The sequence below is a fragment of the Bombus flavifrons genome, chromosome 5 (genome assembly GCF_040668555.2).
Source record: "Bombus flavifrons isolate JBK064 chromosome 5, iyBomFlav1_principal, whole genome shotgun sequence".
Taxonomy (NCBI): domain Eukaryota; kingdom Metazoa; phylum Arthropoda; class Insecta; order Hymenoptera; family Apidae; genus Bombus; species Bombus flavifrons.
In genome coordinates, this window is record NC_138446.1 from 17,100,718 (window position 1) to 17,120,186 (window position 19,469).

Sequence of the window (19,469 nt, forward strand, 5' to 3'; positions counted from 1 at the left end):
AGCGGAGTCTGAGAGGAAAAGTTGCCACGCGAATTCATTTACGATAACGTTCACCCACGTGACCGTGACACGAACGTCGAACCGAATCAATAACTTTCTCCTAATGGAACCTCGTGGAAATTACAATCCTCTGTTCTATCGTGATATGATTGTTATTGATGTATATACCGGTGCAGGATAGATAGCAGTATCGTTCGCGTTTGAAAAAGAAATTCGATATATCAGGCTGGCACCTCGAACCACGTCAAAGAACTTTCAGACGTGTGTTCTACCGTTAAATATCTCGTATCCGATATACCTAAGGTGTATTACACAGAACGCTATACAGCGCATTCTCTCTTTCTCTCCTCCTTTTCTATTTCTTCGATAAAATACAAAAGTATGGAAAAATGGAACGCGCCTGCGGCCCACGAAAGAGAGTTTAACCGAGTCGAAGAACTCGTAAAATATTGGTTGTAGATTTTAGACGACTCGGATGGAAATATACAGCCTGGCAATTTCTGCGAGATATCAATCTGGCAGATTTTAAAATACGGTGGTAATAGCCGCAGCACGTGGGAGGTAATCGCCTCTATCGAACTAGAAAGCCTTTGTTTCCGCGCGTAAAACCGCGAAATACCGTTGCATTGTTCGCGAAACGCGCACGAATAGTTCGTTTCGGAAGAAAACAGAGAAATAAAACGTGAGAATCGAGTTACTATTCGAGCGATATTCGGAATTCTTCGAGAATAATGGGGCACGCGTCGCGTGGCGCAGGCAAATAGAAGTTTACTCGTCGATCGCTCGATTCCTCGTCGACAACCTTGCGAACACCAACACTATTAGCGATCGGGAGCAACGAGAAATAGAAAAGGAAAGATATCTACCGGTTCGGACGAGTATGTGTGTAATTGCCGCACGAAAAATAGACGATCTTCGAGCAATCTATGATTTAATCGTTACGTAATCGACTCTTTACCGCGTAATACCGCTTGGCGTGCGAATCGTTGCATTCTTTGGAACGAACCTTCGATTCTACTCTGTTCCCAACACAGATGATAACGTTACACGTCTCAACCCTGTCGAGACCAACTTCCTTTTCACCGACGAACGCGATAGTTTAACACGTGTTGAATGCCACGCCAGTTTTACAAGGTTTGGCCGTGGCGCGGTTGACGGTGAATTTTTTATTACGCGATGAAATATTATCTGCAAGAGATAAGTTACAATGTATAATCATCGTTAATGAATTTATCTCATTGTGGTCACCGGTGGCCTCCATGGCATTCAACGTGTCAATATCACAGGTTGTACAATATACTGGAGTTTAAAAATTTGAAGTGAAAATTATTTGTTTACAACGAGATCCTACGTGCCGATAAAGCGCGTAGTCTTTGAAGCAGATAGTCGGTAAAATTTTCCTTCGGTTTCGTCTCGTTACCAGACTAACCGATCGCCGCAAGAAGCATCAGAAAATATCCTTACGCGCCGTGTTAGTACGTTGTCGATGAAATCTATTATTATCGAACTGCGAGGCAAAATTGTTGCAAGAGTTGCGTAACGAAAAATTACGTGCGTTTCAATAATTCTGCAATTTCACGTAATTACTGATACGATAAATGTCACGGCGGGGCACGTGCTATTTAATACGTGGCACGTAACGTGTGCATCCTTGCTACTTAAGGTCAATGTCGCACCATAAAACGATACGAAACGTTCAATTTTTAAACGAACGCACAGTACGTCTCGTTTATTCGCGGCAGAGGCAATCGATCGTGTTTAAAAAACGAGAAACGTACCAAAGTTTATTCTGCGTTGCGCCGCTACCATACGATTACAGGCCTATAATTAGCGTTACGCTGGCACGCACGGTAACTTTGTACGATCCAGGACAACCTCGCTCAACCACCAACGAAAAACGAGTTCCAAGCTTCTTTAACGAAGCGTTCACCTCGCTTCTACGCCGGAGGTGTTTTCCAAATCGGCTTCCGCGAATCCTCGGCGAAAGCTGATTTTTCCATAAATTCTTCGTCGATGCCAGAAACGGGTTCCTTGCGATTCTTGGAATTGCACGTGCGACAGGTGTTTTACATGGCAAAGATGCTGCAACTATAGGTGTACGGTGTTGAATGAAGAAAGACGCCAGGCTCGTATATACTTCGCGACGTTACACAAATCCTGACGAGTTATGAAAACGTTATGCGGTCCTTTCACACTGTGCAGACCGCGGAATGTCATTCGGAGCTTCTCCTCGACTCGACTCGACTCGACACGACTCGACTCGACTGGAAGAAAAATTTCGCCTAGCCCGACGTTAACGACTTTCAAGCGGATTTAATAAGCGGTTTCTCGTCGACGACGGTCGGAAACGTTTGCGGCGAGAAGCGAGGACACCAGAAGAATTCGCCCGACGACAGTATAGATTGCCTTAAGTGCTTTCAAGTGTCGGTAAAACGCGAGCGGTGGCAACGCTTAAAGTAGAACCCCGTGGCGTTCGTAGAGAGCGTGGCCCAATTTCGACGCAGATTCCAGTCAACTACCCGTGCCGGCCACGATACGCATAATTAGCGAGACGAGTCAGCCAAAGCAATCGAGCGAAACCCAATCGTAGCAGGTAAAATGTCCTCTAACGATCGAACTTGATTATCTCGTTACACACGACTGAGACACTTCGTTCAACGTCGTACGGCGAATCGTACGATTTCGTCGCAGCGAGTTGATTAAAACCATCCGTGAAGCTCATCAACATACGACCGACCTACTTTCCACCCATTAATTAGCCATTCGATTCCAATGTTTCTCGACGAGAGCGCGGCTCCTAATGGAACATCGATCGTACAAATTAATCGAAGGACATTGTCGTTTGCTCGTGAGCGTTTGCGATTTAAGCAAGATCGGAATACCAAAGAGACTGGAAACGCGACGAACAACGTTCCGTAAGAAAAGTACGGTTTCTTGGGCCGCGTCAGGGTTACGTCCAGACTCGGACGATATATAAAAGCACTGTTGTTCGTAGAAAATTCCAACACGATTGTGTCAAGTCCGCAAACAAACAGCGCATCGGCGGCCTCCGCTAGAAGAGCACGGCCTACGTAAGATCTCACAATGTCGCCACCTATTAACGGTAGTCGTCATCGTTTATGCAGCAAAGACACGTGCAAAGGAGACTCCTTAATCGCGATTCAAAGCCAGTTGACGCTGGCTATGAAAATATTTCCTCGCGAGATTCGATTGCCTCTCCTTAACATCTTACGACAGCCGGTTTAGAACGACGTCGAAGCGACGAAATTACGACGACGAAGCTAATTAAATTATGAAATCAAAGGGACGATGATTTTCAGTCTGTTGTTGCTGTTGATCATTCTTTACGGTTAAATATACAAGGTGTTTGGTAACTGGAGGTACAAACGGAAGGGGGGTGGTTCTACGCGAAAAAAGAAGTCGAAAATATAGAATAAAAATTTTTTTTAATTTTTTTTTTTAAATTCTTCCATCAAGACAAGGATCTACAGTGAGATCCGTTATAACGAGACGCGATAAAGTGCACGCGTACCGAGCGAAAATTCAAAGTCGATTTTCTCGAAAACAAAGCCTCGAACGAAAAATTTTTATTCTATATTTTCGACTTCTTTTTTCGCCTAGAATCACCCCCTTTCCGCTTGTACCACCAGTTACCAACCACCCTGTATATCGTCGTTGGAAGCTCCACCGGCGCACGAGCTGATTGCTCTATCGCGTTCCCTGTTAAACTTGGCGGTTAATTTGGCGTTAAATAAAATTGACGGTGAAACGAAGCGTACATTTTCGGTTAAACGTCTGGCAGCCTTTGTTCTCGAAAGGAAAAGAAAGAGGCAGGAAGAATACGAACGAACGTGGAACAAATCGGCGGTGGTTGTACGTGAATCGACGTCGAGGCATTCGTCGCTCTTTTGAACGAGAGTGGAAAATGAACGGAGAAGGAATCGCGATGAGAAACGGGATGCCGAATTGGGTCGTGGCGCAGTTCTGCAAAACGAACAGGAAAGAAGGAAGAAAAACGCGACGAGCGAATCGTTGATCGCGAAACGGGAAGAAATAAACGCGATCGAGTAAAAACGGATGCCCGAAACGGCGCGCCGTTCGTGCTTCGATCTCTATTTCCGTCTGTCTCTGATACCACAGCCACGCCGTGTTTCTCGATTAATCAGCATTTCGATTTGCCGCGACGAGACGCCGCTTTCAAACTAAGCTCCGAAAATGGAGCGGTCTCGAACGAATAGCGACGATCCACCGAATAGCGAAGGAACGTTCGATCGACGACGCCGAGATTCCACGACATCTCGAGACAGCTCGATAATAGGATTTTTGCGATTTTTCCTCTCCGTAAACCGGTTTATCTTTCGGTAAACGCGAGAAACGCATTTTCGCTGACCATTATTATCACTATCGTCTATTTTTAGATTCGATTTCTGCTTATGTCGGCCATACACCAAGATTGTTATTACTGCCATTGCTATTTAACAATGTTGGACACTCGTGTATATAGATATTACACAATTTCATCGATTACAAACCTATCGAAGAAGGAAGTTTTCGCATCGGTAAAAGACTTAAACGATCTACCGCTTCGTAAGTGCGTTACATAATAGCATTCGTTTAAACGCGCTCGATGATAATTCGGATAACAAAAGTCAGCCGGTAGATTCGATGAATAGTAGCACAAATAGTAGAGCACATAGTAGAGCAAACGTTCTCACCGATAAATTGATAAAGACGTGTCGTAACGCGTGCACGTAGGACTTAGATAGGAGGAACGTATCTGCCGTTTCGGTGAAAAATATCGCCAGAACCCGATGTACGCGAACCTTCGTCTCTCGTAACCGTGTCGTATCCGATTTGTTCCGTAGAACGTAGAATATACAGTTTTCTCGTGAATCTTTGGCGATCGAGAAACAGCGGCTTGAATCGAAAAAGTTTAAAGCGAGCGAAAGGTGTCGAGGGGAGGAGAACCTGTTCGAATACGTTTCGTTACGTGCCCGTAACACCAGCGCGGACGTAATACGTTACGCAAGGCCGATACAACGAAACTCGAACGGCCACGGTATGGTCATCGGTGAACAGGATTAATTAAACGCTTTCTTCGAAACGCGGTAAGCCTTAACCCGTTTCACCGATATCGAACGTTCGAAACGCGATTCGAAGAACGATTTCGTTATTTAATTATAGATCGACGACGACGACGACGACGATCAAGGTAAGACAACGCAAGAACCGATCGAAAAGGAGAATCGTCTGGTCTCGTCTCAGACACTGGGCTTGTTTGTAATTTCGCAGCTGCGAAAACCATTCGTGTATGTTTGTTCAGACGATGTCGACGATGTGAAGAATTCGCTGTTCGCCTTAGTGGTTCGTTTATTTGGCGGTATATTTCACAGCCGGTTGGCTGTTCTATTTTTGTACGTTTCATAGAGAGTCATTTGTCATTTTATTTCCGAGAATCGATATATTAGTTTGATAGCGCGAGTTGACGACTTTCCGCGATTAGACAGAGCGAAAGAAGTCCTCGACGAAACCCAGATGAGATAGTGCTCGGAGATAATACATAATATTGATAGGTTTGTAAAAACATTTAATACTAGCAACGACCATGTTCGTCCGAGTAACAGGTGCGAATCGATCGGAATTTTTATCGGGCTATGATTAAGAAGACGATACTTCTCGCGAGACGTCAAGGTTTCCCCTTGAGACGCCGAATAAGGCGGACTACGAGGTGCAACAAGTGCAAGGTAGAGTTAGTTTCGTCTTTGAGCGAGGCGGAGAAGAAACTTGTTGGAAAATAGAAGACAGTGGATATCGAGGAAAGCGAGGCAGCCGGTAAACCGACTACAAAGCGGACAAATTAACAACGTCGCGGCAATACGCCCTCACTGTGGAATAATTAATATCCGATTCGATGACTTCTGATCGACTTCACGTTGCTTTCTTCGTTTATATCGCGTCGTTCTTGACGCGAACAAACCGAGGAAAATCACCTAGAACGGAATCTAGAACAGAGAAAATTCCCTTCCGTAGAATTCAGCGAATAAGTCAGTGACGGCCGCTTCAAAAATGTTATTTCTGGCTGACGAACAGCTTCGAAGAATATCGTTGACCCGTTGTAGAACTAAAGATCCTCTCGTCGCAGATATAACACGAGGACGCAAGAACCGTCCGTACAGCGGTTACTATTTTTTAATAAACTTCGCAGCTGAGATGTAACGTCAGGTTGTGTAATAAGTTTGTTCGCCCCTTGCGAATTTGAAATTATTGGAATATTTGCTGCACTGCGTTGGTATTGAAATATTATTTATTTACTGGTTGAATATTTGCAAAATTTTTTCTACAATAATCATTAGCTAAGTAATTTGAAGAATAGGTAAATAGCGTAGGTAAATAGCTTAGGTAAATACCGGAATTTTTTAATTATTAATTTTCGCTTTACTTGATTCACTCGCCTTCGCAGAGCTGACACGTTCTTCGTTAATTACATTTTTGCTGCATTTTTAAAGAAACGTAAACAAGCCTATCGCACATTCTAATACGTACGACTTTTTGGCGAGTACTTTGCCAGTTTTTAAAATTCGCATAGACTCGAAGGATTTTGAACGCGCGAGAATGCCGTCCATACGTCGCAGCATCTCGCTCATACGTGGAGACTAGCTTTATTTTCCGAAGAATATCGTTTCGAAGGGAAAACGTGTACGGTACTGTTCGGTTAAAGCGGCCGAACACGCACAGAAACGCACAGGAAGGCGAAAGAACAAAACATCAAGACAGGGAGAATGGACGTGTAGCGGCAAGGCAAAACGTACCGAAAATAGCTTATCGTTTGCGTTTAAACACTGGTTTTCCGTTAGACGCGTTTTCTCGGTGAATTCTCGGCTCGAATACGAGACACGTTGGCTGGTATATACGCGAGACGACAGGTAATCGAAACCGCGTCGCGGTTTCAGTCACACGACGTTATTGACGTTCCCCGAATGTTCACCGCGATGGAAGGCAAAACGCACAACTCTGACATTAACGTAATCGTGTTACCAATTCCATTAATCATCGCGTTTCGCATTCCTTGAACGGGTGCTATGCCGAAGAGGGAGAAGAAAATGGCGCGATTTAGTTTGGGAATGCGTCCTTCTTTAAACAAATTTTTCATAGAAATAAGGATAATTAAGGATATTTTGGAGCAATTTCAGAGATTTTGTATAAAATATATAGAGAAAAGCTTGTTCTTCTTCTCGCATTACGCGGGTACCTTCTATCCCAATTTCTTTGCAACGAGATTTATATTTCGGTCGTTGCCAGTTCCCTGTGTTACAGCGAGAGATCTACTATCAGAAAAGTAAAAATATCTTTTTTATTGCGCGTGGTGTACAGCACGACGAAAAGACGAGACGAGGAAACGTTTCAATTCCGTAAAGCGGACGACTGCAAGAGGAGGAGCTCGCAATTCCCTGAAGTACGCGGCCATCTTCCGTATCCTCGTTTATTTCAGAGAAACAAAACAAAAATGGAGCTTCTCGGAACAAGCGCGGCTGCCTTGGTCCGAAAGCCAGCGACTCAGGCTAAGTCCTAGGTAGGCTAATGTATTTTAATTGCGCCAGTTAACCGGCTGAAACTATACCAGCGCTCGTATTCTTTCTCGTTACCGTTGAAGCAAAGGGCGAGGGAAGGTTGGCGAGCGTGTCTCGTTAAAGACGATATCAAACGATGCCTCGGTCTCGAGAAAACCGAGAGGATGAGGATATCACGAGAAAGGCGAGACTTTGTTAAAACGAAGGAAAAAATAAACGTAAAAGAATACGAGAACATGGCAGAACGTTAACGCGCTCGAGACGAATGTATTTTGTCAAAATTGTCTCTAGCGACTAAATTATTTTTGCAATCGCGATTGGTATTTCAATAGATAACTGATCCTAATACGATTTAGAACCGCGCTGCTTTATGCTTTACAGATATTTAGACACGTTCCTTTGCGATTCGCTTCTCGATATAACTCGACCATCGCATTATTTGAAGAATTACCGACAAAATAAATTGTTTCGTCCGGTGATTCTTTGCGTAGCCCGGAATCCATACCTCGGTCGAGGCGGTCACTCACTACGTCGATATAATTGGATCGTAATGATCATAAGGAACTGTCGTAAAACTAAGCATTTCGATTTGACCGTTAAGGCTGTTAAGTGGTGTAAAACACCTTCGAGTGAACATGTTCCTTACGGTTATTGCTCCATCAGGTAAAAAATGGTGAAACGTGGGCTTTTCTATGTTTCCTGGGATTTTCACCCGTAAGCGACCGGTGGTAGGGCGACCAACACCCAGCAAGGGTTTTCCTCTGCGACAGTATCATCACCGAACTTTGCTGGTTCTACGACTATAGATCAGTCAACATCTCTGTACTGGGTTCATTACTTAACATAGTTTTGTTGCATCTAGATTCCTCTTAGTCCCCAATACTCCAAATGCTTCTTCTTCCGTATATTTTATTGCATGATCCCTTATGCGGTGATCAATGACAAGACAAAATGCTGTCTTTACTTGTCCTTTCACGATATGCCGTTAAACATATCCCTAAAAATATTATGAACTGATGTCTTGCCAGGTTTGGGACTTGCATCTATTTCTCTCCAAACTGTCCCATCGGACCCAGTTTCGATACGTTGTTTCTCTACCTCAGTCTCGCCCTTTGCTGTCAACGATAATTTCTTTCCTTTTTGCCCTTACGTAAACGCTTATTTATAATATTCAACTCTGATTCGGTTGTAAATAGCTCCTCGTGTGTCTCCGTGCTGTTTTCAGTTGCTGAAGTTTCTTGCTCATCGCACACTGAATAGTCTTCTTCTATGTCCGTTATTTTTTTTTTTTATATATAATTTTTTTTGGAAAGTCTTGACATTTCTAGGGTAAATATTTATCAAAGAATAATACCACGTACGGAATACAAAATTATTGTCAAATTTGATGTGCTTTACTTTTCCTTTTATAACAACTTTACGCAAAACGCCCTGAGATGCTTTCCGTCTGAGTTTTACAGATAACAAGTTCAGATCTCGACTAACTGACTAACAAACTGAGATGTATTCTAGACGAGAGGACAATAGCAAGTAAGAATATGGTCTGTGACGGCATATTTACACGAAAATATTGACAGGTATTGGCCGTTCTACACCAACGGTTACTCGAGGGTGGAGTTGAGAGAGCTTTTCCCGCGTCTTATCGCAATGAGCAATAACCCTAAGAAACCTCTCGATTTTTAAAATGTTACTAACAATGGACTGTAAGAAATGTCGAGACTACATGTATTTTAAGAACAACTAAAATATTTCGTTGAGCGGTCAAAATGACCGCTCACGATGGGCAAAGCAGAGTACAAATTTTTCTCTATAAAATAAAAGAGCAAACTAAGAGTAAACACCGAAAAATATATTGTACGCATGTTTTAGGAAAAGTCGGAAATTACGAAGCGATATGATAAAGTTTAAATACGGCTAAATTTGCGTAGAAGTTGGAGAGCGGTCGATTCGATCGCCGCTGGTAGCTTTAGTGTTAATCGTTTCGCACTTGCTTGGAACGCGCGGAAATGACGGCATAAGAGTCGAATGTACGTGGCCTGCTAAAACGAGGAATCAGAGGGCTGGCAAGCCGTGGGAAGAAGCCACGTAAACCGTCCCGTTGACAGAGGAAAAAAAGAGAAAATAACGCACGTGGTGTGCAGCCTACCAGACGTATTTCACTGGCCTCGCCGGAGAGTCGAAAACGAACGAGACGACGAATCAAAGTTAGGGGAACGATCGCGGCAAAGCATCGATGTCGAGCGAAAGTAAATCGCTCTGCAGAGAATTTACGGAGGGGAGAGACTGCGGCGGCCGAAGCTCGATTTTCCGCGATTTTTAAATTTCAAATTTCGCCAGAGGCGCTTGAAACTCGCCCTCTCTACTACTTCCGTGGAAATGGATTATGTATTAAGGTCGATATCATAAATCGGGGTAACTGGTTCGCTGGTCGCGTTGACTTTGCGAATTTGCCAATCTTACCAATTAGGAATTAACCTAGTTGATTCCTCGCCGGTGAGATTGGAGGAGAAACGACCGTAGACAGTTCTGTCTAGAACTTGCATTGCGCGTTACCTTCAATTTTGCTGTCGATGGCTTCGGCCGACCTTGGCTATTTTAAAAGCCAGATAAATTATGAATTACCGTTCGACCCGCTGCACCTAGTGTCTAGATAACCGTGGTCGCAGTATCTATCCGAAACGGATTATCGGTCGAGCGTAAGTGATAAAATTCATATCGTAAAAACATCGCTTTTAATTATAGTCGCTACTTAATTCGACGTACTTAACGTAGCGAGATTGGAAGTAGTTAAGCGGCAATAGCTGCCAACGTGTCGCGTGGACTCACTACGGTCGTTGAAGATCAAGCAGACGTTTTTGGAAGACACAGGAAGTGACGGTACGAGACAGCGTCGAAGGACAACTGGATCTTTATCGTCCAAAATCCTGCCAACTGACTCCACTTAATTACGTTACAAACTTCCATTGTACGAGCTAAATAATCGCGCGTATTTAGAAGGATCTGCAAACTCCTGCTAAACGAACCGTTTGTCTCTCGACGAGTCCGGATAAATAAGATTCGTATTGGTTCCACGATCTCGTTGCCTCTCTTCGATCATTCGTATCGCTTTCGAGCATCGAAAGCGTTAATTACGTTCGATCTATTGTACGAGTCGAGACGCTGTGCATCTCGCCGAGCATTCAACTTGCAAGTCGCTGGCTGCTCCTCCTCGGGATCAAGCCGAATCGATAAGCAAAAAAAGAGGCAGAAGTCGCGATATGGCCGTATGGAGGTGATCGATGGAAATAGGAGGACGTGAAACGCTCCAGTTTCGTTCGCGGAGTCGGGAAAATAGGCGGCCCGTTAACTTCCAGCTGGCATCGTTATTGGAAACTCTTTTCGTGGAAGGAAACTCGTTATCTACCGTCTGGCTGAGTTTGCGCTTGATACGCACACGGTCGAACGAAAGGGATGCACAAGAGTTAAACGGAAGGAAGGGGTATGTGCGCGCGGCCACCACCAACGCTTGAAATCGAGTCGAACCATATGCACAGGGGCGTCGCGTGCGTGTGCGTCGCACTGATCGATAAGTTTCTCGACTGTTGACTAAACAATGTCTAGCACTCGGCTTGCCGTAGCTTTCAAAGAGATTTCTCGCGGTGGCTCGTCAGGTTGGACCTGCAACCATCCTAGGATCAATCGGGCGTTTACGAAAAAAAGGAGAAAAAAAGAGGAACGACGGCGAGGCTGGATGTTTGCGCGCTGGCCGGGAAATTGAAACTGAAATGGGGGCTCGATGCCGTCGATCAACGCCGAGCACGCGATCGTTATTATCGGTAACCTTTTGTTCGAATCTGTTGGCTGAAATTGAATCGGACCACGTCCGAGAGAATGTCAATTAGAATAAACGACGGAACTATTCCGTTCGGTGGAAAATCTTGCCGAGTTTCTAACGACTTTATCGGTATCATGGTACGGTTCGCCTTCGATGTCGAATCGTTAAAGAGGAAATTTCTTTAAAACGTACGAATTTCCCTCCTTTTCTACACTTTTTATCCTTACGAGTCGCGAACACGAAAGTCACAAAGGACGCAACCCGCTTCGAGGTGGAGCGAATTTGTATCGCTGCGAGTCGCCCGAATATCAAAGGACGACCGGGGGTGGAGGTATCGGTCAAGGTCGAGCAATCGATGCTGGAAATGCGCGTGGTGCAAATAATAGGTTGGAACCGGGCTCTGGCGCGACCGGCTACGCCCCTGCGACGAAGGGGCACTCGCGAAACAAACAACCCTTTTTGCGGAGGGCCACGAGAAAGTTTCAGCGTCGCTGAAAGCAATTCTGTCTCGTGTATCGCGTGGAGAACAATCGACGGCCGAAACCCCGCTGCGTTACTGTTCTCCCTTCCCTGACGAATATCCTCTTTACCGTTCTAGCGCGATTTATTCCGTCGTAGTAGTCTCTCGGAGAATAAGCTCCTTGGGGTTAGAACGAGAGGATGGGCAGGTAGCGACAGGAGACGAAAATTCATTTCCACGGAAATTTCAGTCTGTCAAGGATGAGCTGCGCGGCCGCGCGAACGCTGAGCACAGCCGCGAGTATTCGGCAACAGAGACGAACGGAGGTTCGGTCAAGGTCGAACGATCGACACTGAAAATCCCTCCGACCTTGCAATTATTTGGCATTGCACTTTGTCGAGCGACCCTGGCTTCTCGTTCCTGGCGTGGCTACCTTCCTCTGCCTAGTCGAAATCTACGCGTGGGCTTTGGCGTGGTTCGTTGGCTGAAGCAATTTTGGAAATGCGAGAGGAAATGGGGACACGAGAGATGGACGAAAAGGTGGAAACACCGGGGAAATTCCAGCAGAGAAAAGTTGAAAAACAGGGAAACTCTGCGAAAGGGTGAAAGTACCGTTAATGAAAATACCGTGAACGGGGCCAGAAAATAACGCGAACCTGAACGGAAAAGTCGGTATATGACTGAGGGGGTGGGTGAGGCGGAGGAGAGGATTTGTAAAATTTGTAAGGGGAGAGAAAGGCTTCGTTTGACGGTGTCGGATCGTGAGCTTTGCTCGCGAGCACCGGCGAAGCTCGAGCTTGAAGCACGCACGAGTGCAAACGAAGGGTGGGCTCTGAGATAAAGGAAGCGAAGTATTCGCGGAACGAGTTCATTCAGACTTGAATAAACACGAGCCGACCTATAACGTTGCGGTTATTTCAGATAAATCGTCGTGCTATCTATTTAAAATGGAAATCTCTGGCTCGGAAATACGAGCACCAAGTTACTCGATTATCACGTTGAAATCGACGAAGCAGAATTTATTTTTCTCGTTATATGGTAAAAGCAGACGCGGATAAACGAAAAGACGATTGGTCGTTATAATCGTATCGCTTAACGCAGCGAATTAAATTCAATTAAGAAATTAGACGGTACATTTGCTGCTCGGCTTGAGACGCGTACCGATATGTGTATCTAATGAATATTCAAAACAGGAGGAACGTTTTCAGGAAGCCGTGCTTCAACCACCGAGACGCCACGTATCTCGATTCACACACACACGCTCGTTTGCACTCCGATTTTTCGAGCTACCGAGGCATTAGCAAGGAAAATTGCACAACAGGCGAGCCGCTCTCTCCAACGACAAAAATTATCAAAGGTAAAACGCTTTGGCGAGCGTGCAACCTGATTTCTCGTCCCATGTATTAATTGTGTTTCGTAAAGAAATTGAAGGAAGGTAGCGATCGCGAGTTGATACATAGTCCAGGAGATAGAGGAGAGTAATCGAGGCTCGTCTAATCAGCCCGAATAAAAATAAGCTGATTATTTTATCAAAAAGATACGCTCGTAATCGTACGCTTTACTCGCGATTAATAAACAGAGCAAAATACCTTTCGTTAGCATCGATTTTGATTCCTTGTAGAAAAAGGAAGAACATCGAATCGCGTTGATCGGTTGGTTGCGGCTGCGAGAACGTACAATCCTTTTTACTCGATCGTCGAAGTCTATATGTTTTCGCCAAGATTCTTAGGAAGATGAGTGGTCAGCCGTGTACTGTATTTTTCTTCTGCCTTTTAATTACTTCTTTCTAGAAAAATCTTAAAATCTCAGCGCCATCAGTTTTTTATATTCTTCCCTTCTATATTCTTTACTTGCACAAAAAAGGGTGACATCGGAACAATTTGAAAAATAAATTTCGATACTTACAGAAGTTAATTAATCACTGATCGTGTCACGAATGTGGTTTGCAAATTTTATAATCCGATTTTGTAAGGATTTCAGCAATTCCTTAGTGTTTCCCACTCTTTAGAAGTTATCGTGAGATTCAGTACTCTATTTAGAGTATGCCAGTGTAGTTTGGTCTGCTCGCCAAACCAAATACGTTCGATCAATCGAACAAGACAAGATAAATTTCCGAGATGGCCCTTACGTACATTTTCTTGGCTCGAGACGAGCATGGAAAATCGTAAGAAGGTGGCTAATGATACACTCTTTGTGACCTTTATTTCAAACTATCAATAACTTTATCGACTGTCCTACGCTTCTCCAGCTTATACATTTCGAAGCACTGATTTTTCATTTTGAAAGAAACATCGGATTTAATAAATCACGATTCGTTAGATCGCCGGTTAAACCGATGCAGTTCGGAGCAACGGAATAACTGAACAGAAAGGTAACGCGTCGGATCTACTTTCGTGTTACGGCCTACGACTTTTAAAAGCGAATAAAACATGCTTCCTAGGTGCGGGCGTTATTTCAAGCCGGATGTGACAAGTTCCGAGAATGGAAGGAACGGCGCTGCCAACTTCCCCCGATAAGAAGACGACGAATTTCCAGGGCCGCGAATTACGCAGAACGACCCGGCACAAAGCTCCAAAAAGAAGAACGAGAAAGGGAAATCGTCAGGCCTGCGAGGGAAAATGGGAGGACACGGTGAAGAGGAAACGCGAAGAAAAAGAAAGTCGAAGAGGGGAAAATGTGGGATAACAAGTTCTGCCTCGAAGCACTTCGTTCCCGACAGACGAATCCAACGAAAACGAAGAATCGAAAAAGCCTTGGAAAAGCGTTGGACGCGTGTAAAACGTGTATGTTAATTGTTATAGTGGCAAGAGGTAAATGTCGCAGAATAATTCTGTGAGAAATATTCGCAGAAAAAGTGCATTTTAAACGACGAGATGTTTAACGAGTTTTTAATTTTCTGAAACAAAAGATTCTCTCCTATGAAAAAAGAAAGAAGAACGTTACGTCCGGTGACTCTCTACGTCGAGGCGACCACTAGCTGTGCACATAGAATTAAGCAGACCGCAATAATCCTAAGGAACTGTCATAAAACGAACCTTTTCGATTTACCGTTAAGGCAGTTAATTGGCATAAAACATCTTCGAGTCTAAAGGTTCCTTACGGTTATTGCTCCATCAGGTAGAAATAGGGGAAAGGTAGGTTTCCCATGTTTCCCGGGATTCCACCTGCAAGCGACGAGTGGTCGATCACCACCGAGCAAGAGTTTTCTTTGCAACAGCGTCGTCACCGAACTTCACTGATTCGTCATCTTTAGAACAATCAACATCTCCTTACCGGGTTTCCACCCTTCAATCAATCACCTACTTAACTTATACCTTACGCATCAGCGTAACTATCTTTTCTGCAAAGTTGTTGGAAACGTGTAATATCTTTGAACTGTCGATCAGGCATTCTACTCGTTAAAACCACCTCTATTATCCTAATCGAAATAGGGGATCGATGAGCTCGTGGCGTCGATTGTCTAATCGTAACGGGAATTTACGACTCCCGTTGACGCGCTTCCTCGCGATCGCGTCTCTCCGCGTACGGTCGAATAAACAAAGAAAAGGAAAAAGGAAGAGAAACGAAGAAGATGAAAACTCGAGAAAAATCCAGTTTCGCGTACCTATGTATTTCGAGGACGTTGAATATTTTCGTAGGAGCGGAACGACCGAGCGTCCAACTAGCTTTTTCCCATTTTTCGAAATAACTGGAATTTCCTCGTTACCTACGATTACCCACGTCCATTTTCCCGACCATTTCGCGGACTTTCTCGTCGCGATGGAAAAATTCACGGACGTGATACTAGTAGTCTGCCTCTCGTGCCCGAGCTGGAAGCGTGCGTAACGCGTCACGCGAGACCAGGGAAAACGATGTAAAAAAGAATGGAGCCGGTTTGGGACAACGGTTCTTCTCTCTGGCTCGGAGTCGTTCTTCAGGGCGAACGGATCGATCGAGGTCCACCTCGATGAAATCTCCTGCCAACTCGGCCACCGAATACAAAGTTCCCGACCGTTTCGGATCTCGCGTCATTCTTCTAGTTCGGTGAAGCAACGCGAAATGTAGGCTAACGTGTCCCACCCACACCTCTTTTTTTCCTCTTGCCGAAACGAGAGGAACCTCCGTGGAAAAGGTGAATGAAGAGGAAGACAGCAGAGAAAGGAGAAGGGGGAAAGATAGGAAAGCGGCTGGTGGACGGTCGTTGGCGCAGACGCGAGCATCGCGGAATTTCAAACGATCGAACGGACCACCCACGCGAAACGGCTCCTCTTCTGGTTGTGACGCTCAATCCGTACAAGAGGCACGTGATTTCCTGAGGACAGTGTCACCGATAGTTACCACCGTTGAGTGTTACGATCGTTACGATTAGTTCCTCGGCCACGATCGTGTCACGACATATTAGATAATTCCAGGATGAACGGAACCATCGTGACAATTCCGGTAATATTTCAGAAAGTAACTACGTGCTCGACAAAGAGATGGAATTTGTCGATAATAATAACAAGTTGAAATGATCGAAACGCGGATACGACGATCACGCGCCTGTTCACAACGGAGCTACAAGTTAGCAAATATCGGAAGAAGGGAAGGAGAGCGGTTGTTGCGATGTAAATTAAGGCGAAAATTATGCCGGCGTTTAAAGGTGAAAAAGTCGGCAGCACGTTTTTCGCATAATATTATAGATTAATCTCGATTTCACCGTTACGAATTTCAACGATGCAGATTCCACTTCCATTCGTGGCACTGAAACAGATTCGCGTGCCATTCCAGCGAGCACGCTAAGCGTGCAGATGCACAAAATTTCACCGACCTGCTTGTCATACAGTCGCTATTTTTCTTTTTTTTTTTTTTCTTTTTTTTTTAAACAGCCGGTCACCCGAACAACTCGACACGTTGGTTGATTCTTCTGCGTTTTATACTGGACGCGTAGTAGCCGCATAATAATCGATTTTACGCTTCGACGTATGAATATGCGCCAGGCACTTTACCTTTCCGGTTACGTAATTCGAAACAGTTTTTGGTTATACGTATTTCGACTAACGACCGCGCGATAACGCGCATCGTGAAAGAGTGCGTCCGACGATCCAGGAAATACGAAATAATAGCAGGCCGTCGGCTGGTTTTTCCGCTGAATGCTGCGTTGTCGGTTGCACGCGCCTCGTATTCGAAATTTATATCGCGAGCAAGAACGCGAGCGTTCCAAGAGCTGGCCCATCCTGACCAGAGTTTCGACCAAGAGTCGCTGTAATTTTTGCCTGACTTTCAAACTGGTTTTACTGGTGTTACGCGGCGCGCAGCTTTAACAGCTATTCGCGCAAGTTCGTCGTCGAACCGAGATACATCAAACGCAGTATTATTCGTATTCGTATTGGACAGCCAGGAGGCGAGACAAACTTGGAAAGTTTCATTTCGTTGCACGATATCTTCCGTTTAGATTTTCATCGTTGAGAAAAAGATGTATCGTAACCGGAAGACTCTTAACAGGAAGCAACCGCTTGCCAACTCTTTTCGAATTTCAACCCTCGCGAGTCGTCGATCGGATACGACGATCCTAAATATAAACGGTGATCGGCGTTTGCGAACAGTTAGTACGTGAGAGCGATTAAAGCGGCGGAACACTTTCGAAGACACTTCTATAACGTGACCCCTCGAGTCGATAAAAATCAGGGTAAGCTTCTCGTGACACGTTGAATCCCTCGATATCTGCGACCCTATGGCTCGTGCTGCTCTACCCCCTTCTCGGCAAATATGTGCATGGTTATACGAGCCAATGGCGCGACGAGTATCGACATAATCGTTCCCGTGGATACACGCAGAAATATTCCGTGCCTCGGTCGGAGCGTTGTAATCGGGTGTTTCCTCATCACGACACATTGAGGCGGTGTCAGGTCCTCCAACGATGGTCACTCGTTTCCATGCCCGGGACACACCGGACGACAGGACATTGTCCATTATCGTCGTGCCCTCGTGTATCTTCTCCTTCTCTCTTCTAGTCAACTACCTCCGCTCGTTTCATCTCCGTCTCTTTCCACCTCCCTTGCTCTGCCTCTCCTCGACACCATCAACTACTGGTTCGCACGTTCCCCGATTCCTTTCCTCCTCACCCATCGACCGACCAAACTTTTCTCTTTCAATTTTCGCGCCTCGCGAATCAGGACGAGAACGAATCGCCGTACTTTCTAACGCTATCGGTGGCGAGAGAATCGCGTTTCTCTTTCGACGTTTCCCACTGTCGCTTTTCTTTCGCGCGGCTTTCGAGTCTCGTTATTTATCCAGTCGCTTCATCCACCGACCATCGATCGGTACCGTCGAGAAATTAGCGAGAAAAGCTCTACCATATCGTATGCGAGACGTTTCGAGGCGTTTTCGATCTCTTTTAAAGCGGATATTTTGCTAAACTTTAAAGTGAATAGGTCTTCCACGTATCGACGCATTCGAAACCGGGAAATTCGTGCCGTATTCCGCTTTCCATCGTGTTTTCGCCGCCAATCTCGTTGCCCGATCGTCGTGGACGCACTATTTCCAGACTTTTATTCGGTGGTCAGCGGCCGATTCCGAGGAAGGTCATGGTTCAAGGTAGACCTTGTTGCCGAGAAACCAGCCGACCGTCTCTGACGTTAAATCGAAATCGCTTATCTCGATCTGATTGCGCGCACCGCTCCCTCCGACGATGAATCGTATCGGCCTTGCCAGTCGTTCGTTGTAACGCTGTTCCCCTCGATTCGGCGATTACGCTATCTCGTACGTTCGCTTCGGAGAGTTCGAGTTTCCTTTAACGATCTCGTCTTGGCCAACTGGAAAACAAAATCGTCGAAACCCTGGTCCAAGGCGAAATTTTTGAAAATTTATAACGTTTGGAAATGTGTTTAGGAACAATAAGCACGAGATTTTGTTTTCGAAGCGACAGCGTCGTTGCAAACGAACGATTCGAATATTCAAGAGATTCGTCTTGCAAGATAACGTAAAAACGACGATCGAAAGTGTTCCCACCGCTAATTTTCGTTAGTTGGCGAGATGTAATAACATGGACGGTAGCCAAGGATTCGTCACCGGCTGAAATCGAGAGGGTTACACACGGCAGGAACGCGGAGAGAAATCTCTTAGAAACTTAAATCGTTCTCACTGACATAGATCCAAAGGAACGGTGTTTCTCCTGTAATGACTTCTTCGCGGATACGCTGTCTTTTCACGAACGCTAGAGAGTGCTGAAAAACACGGATTCCCTAGCCTACTTTGCATCATTTTCCGTAAAGAGATCAAAGAATCGACAAGAAACTTGTATATACAATTAGATCAAGATCTCGTTATCAGCCGTGCGGAATAGCATCCATTGCGAATAAACTGCAGATCTTCTAGATATCGAGATATCGAGGTAACAGGATTTTCACGAGGAATTTCCATCGAAGGAACCAAAAAGGCTAGGAGAGAAGACACGCGATGTATCTCGTTGATATTCAGCAATTCCGTTGAGGCGTGATGATCAGTTTACGTTCGTCACTTAGACGCGATCGATCAACGAAGGATCGCCGGAAACGCCGCTTTTCCGCAATACCATTGCTTCTGTTTTCCTAGAAAATCCTATCACAGGAAGATCGGCAGAGCGATGCGTTCTCGCGAGAACGTTCCGAGATCCCCCACCTTTCCTTCC

At 45.1% G+C, this 19,469-nt stretch overlaps 1 protein-coding gene across 4 annotated transcripts in view; it reads right to left on the reverse strand.

Moving 5' to 3' along the window:
- LOC138180023 (early estrogen-induced gene 1 protein) overlaps positions 1–19,469 on the reverse strand; it is a 51,765-nt gene that overhangs the window by 23,196 nt on the left and 9,100 nt on the right. The window contains exon 2 of one of the 4 annotated variants that reach the window (XM_069113429.1): positions 13,432–13,638. The exons of the other annotated variants lie outside the window; for them this stretch is intronic. Coding sequence (XP_068969530.1) covers positions 13,432–13,478 — 47 coding nt within the window. The 5' untranslated portion in view covers positions 13,479–13,638. The remainder of the gene's footprint in view (positions 1–13,431; positions 13,639–19,469) is intronic. 4 annotated transcript variants of the gene reach the window in all.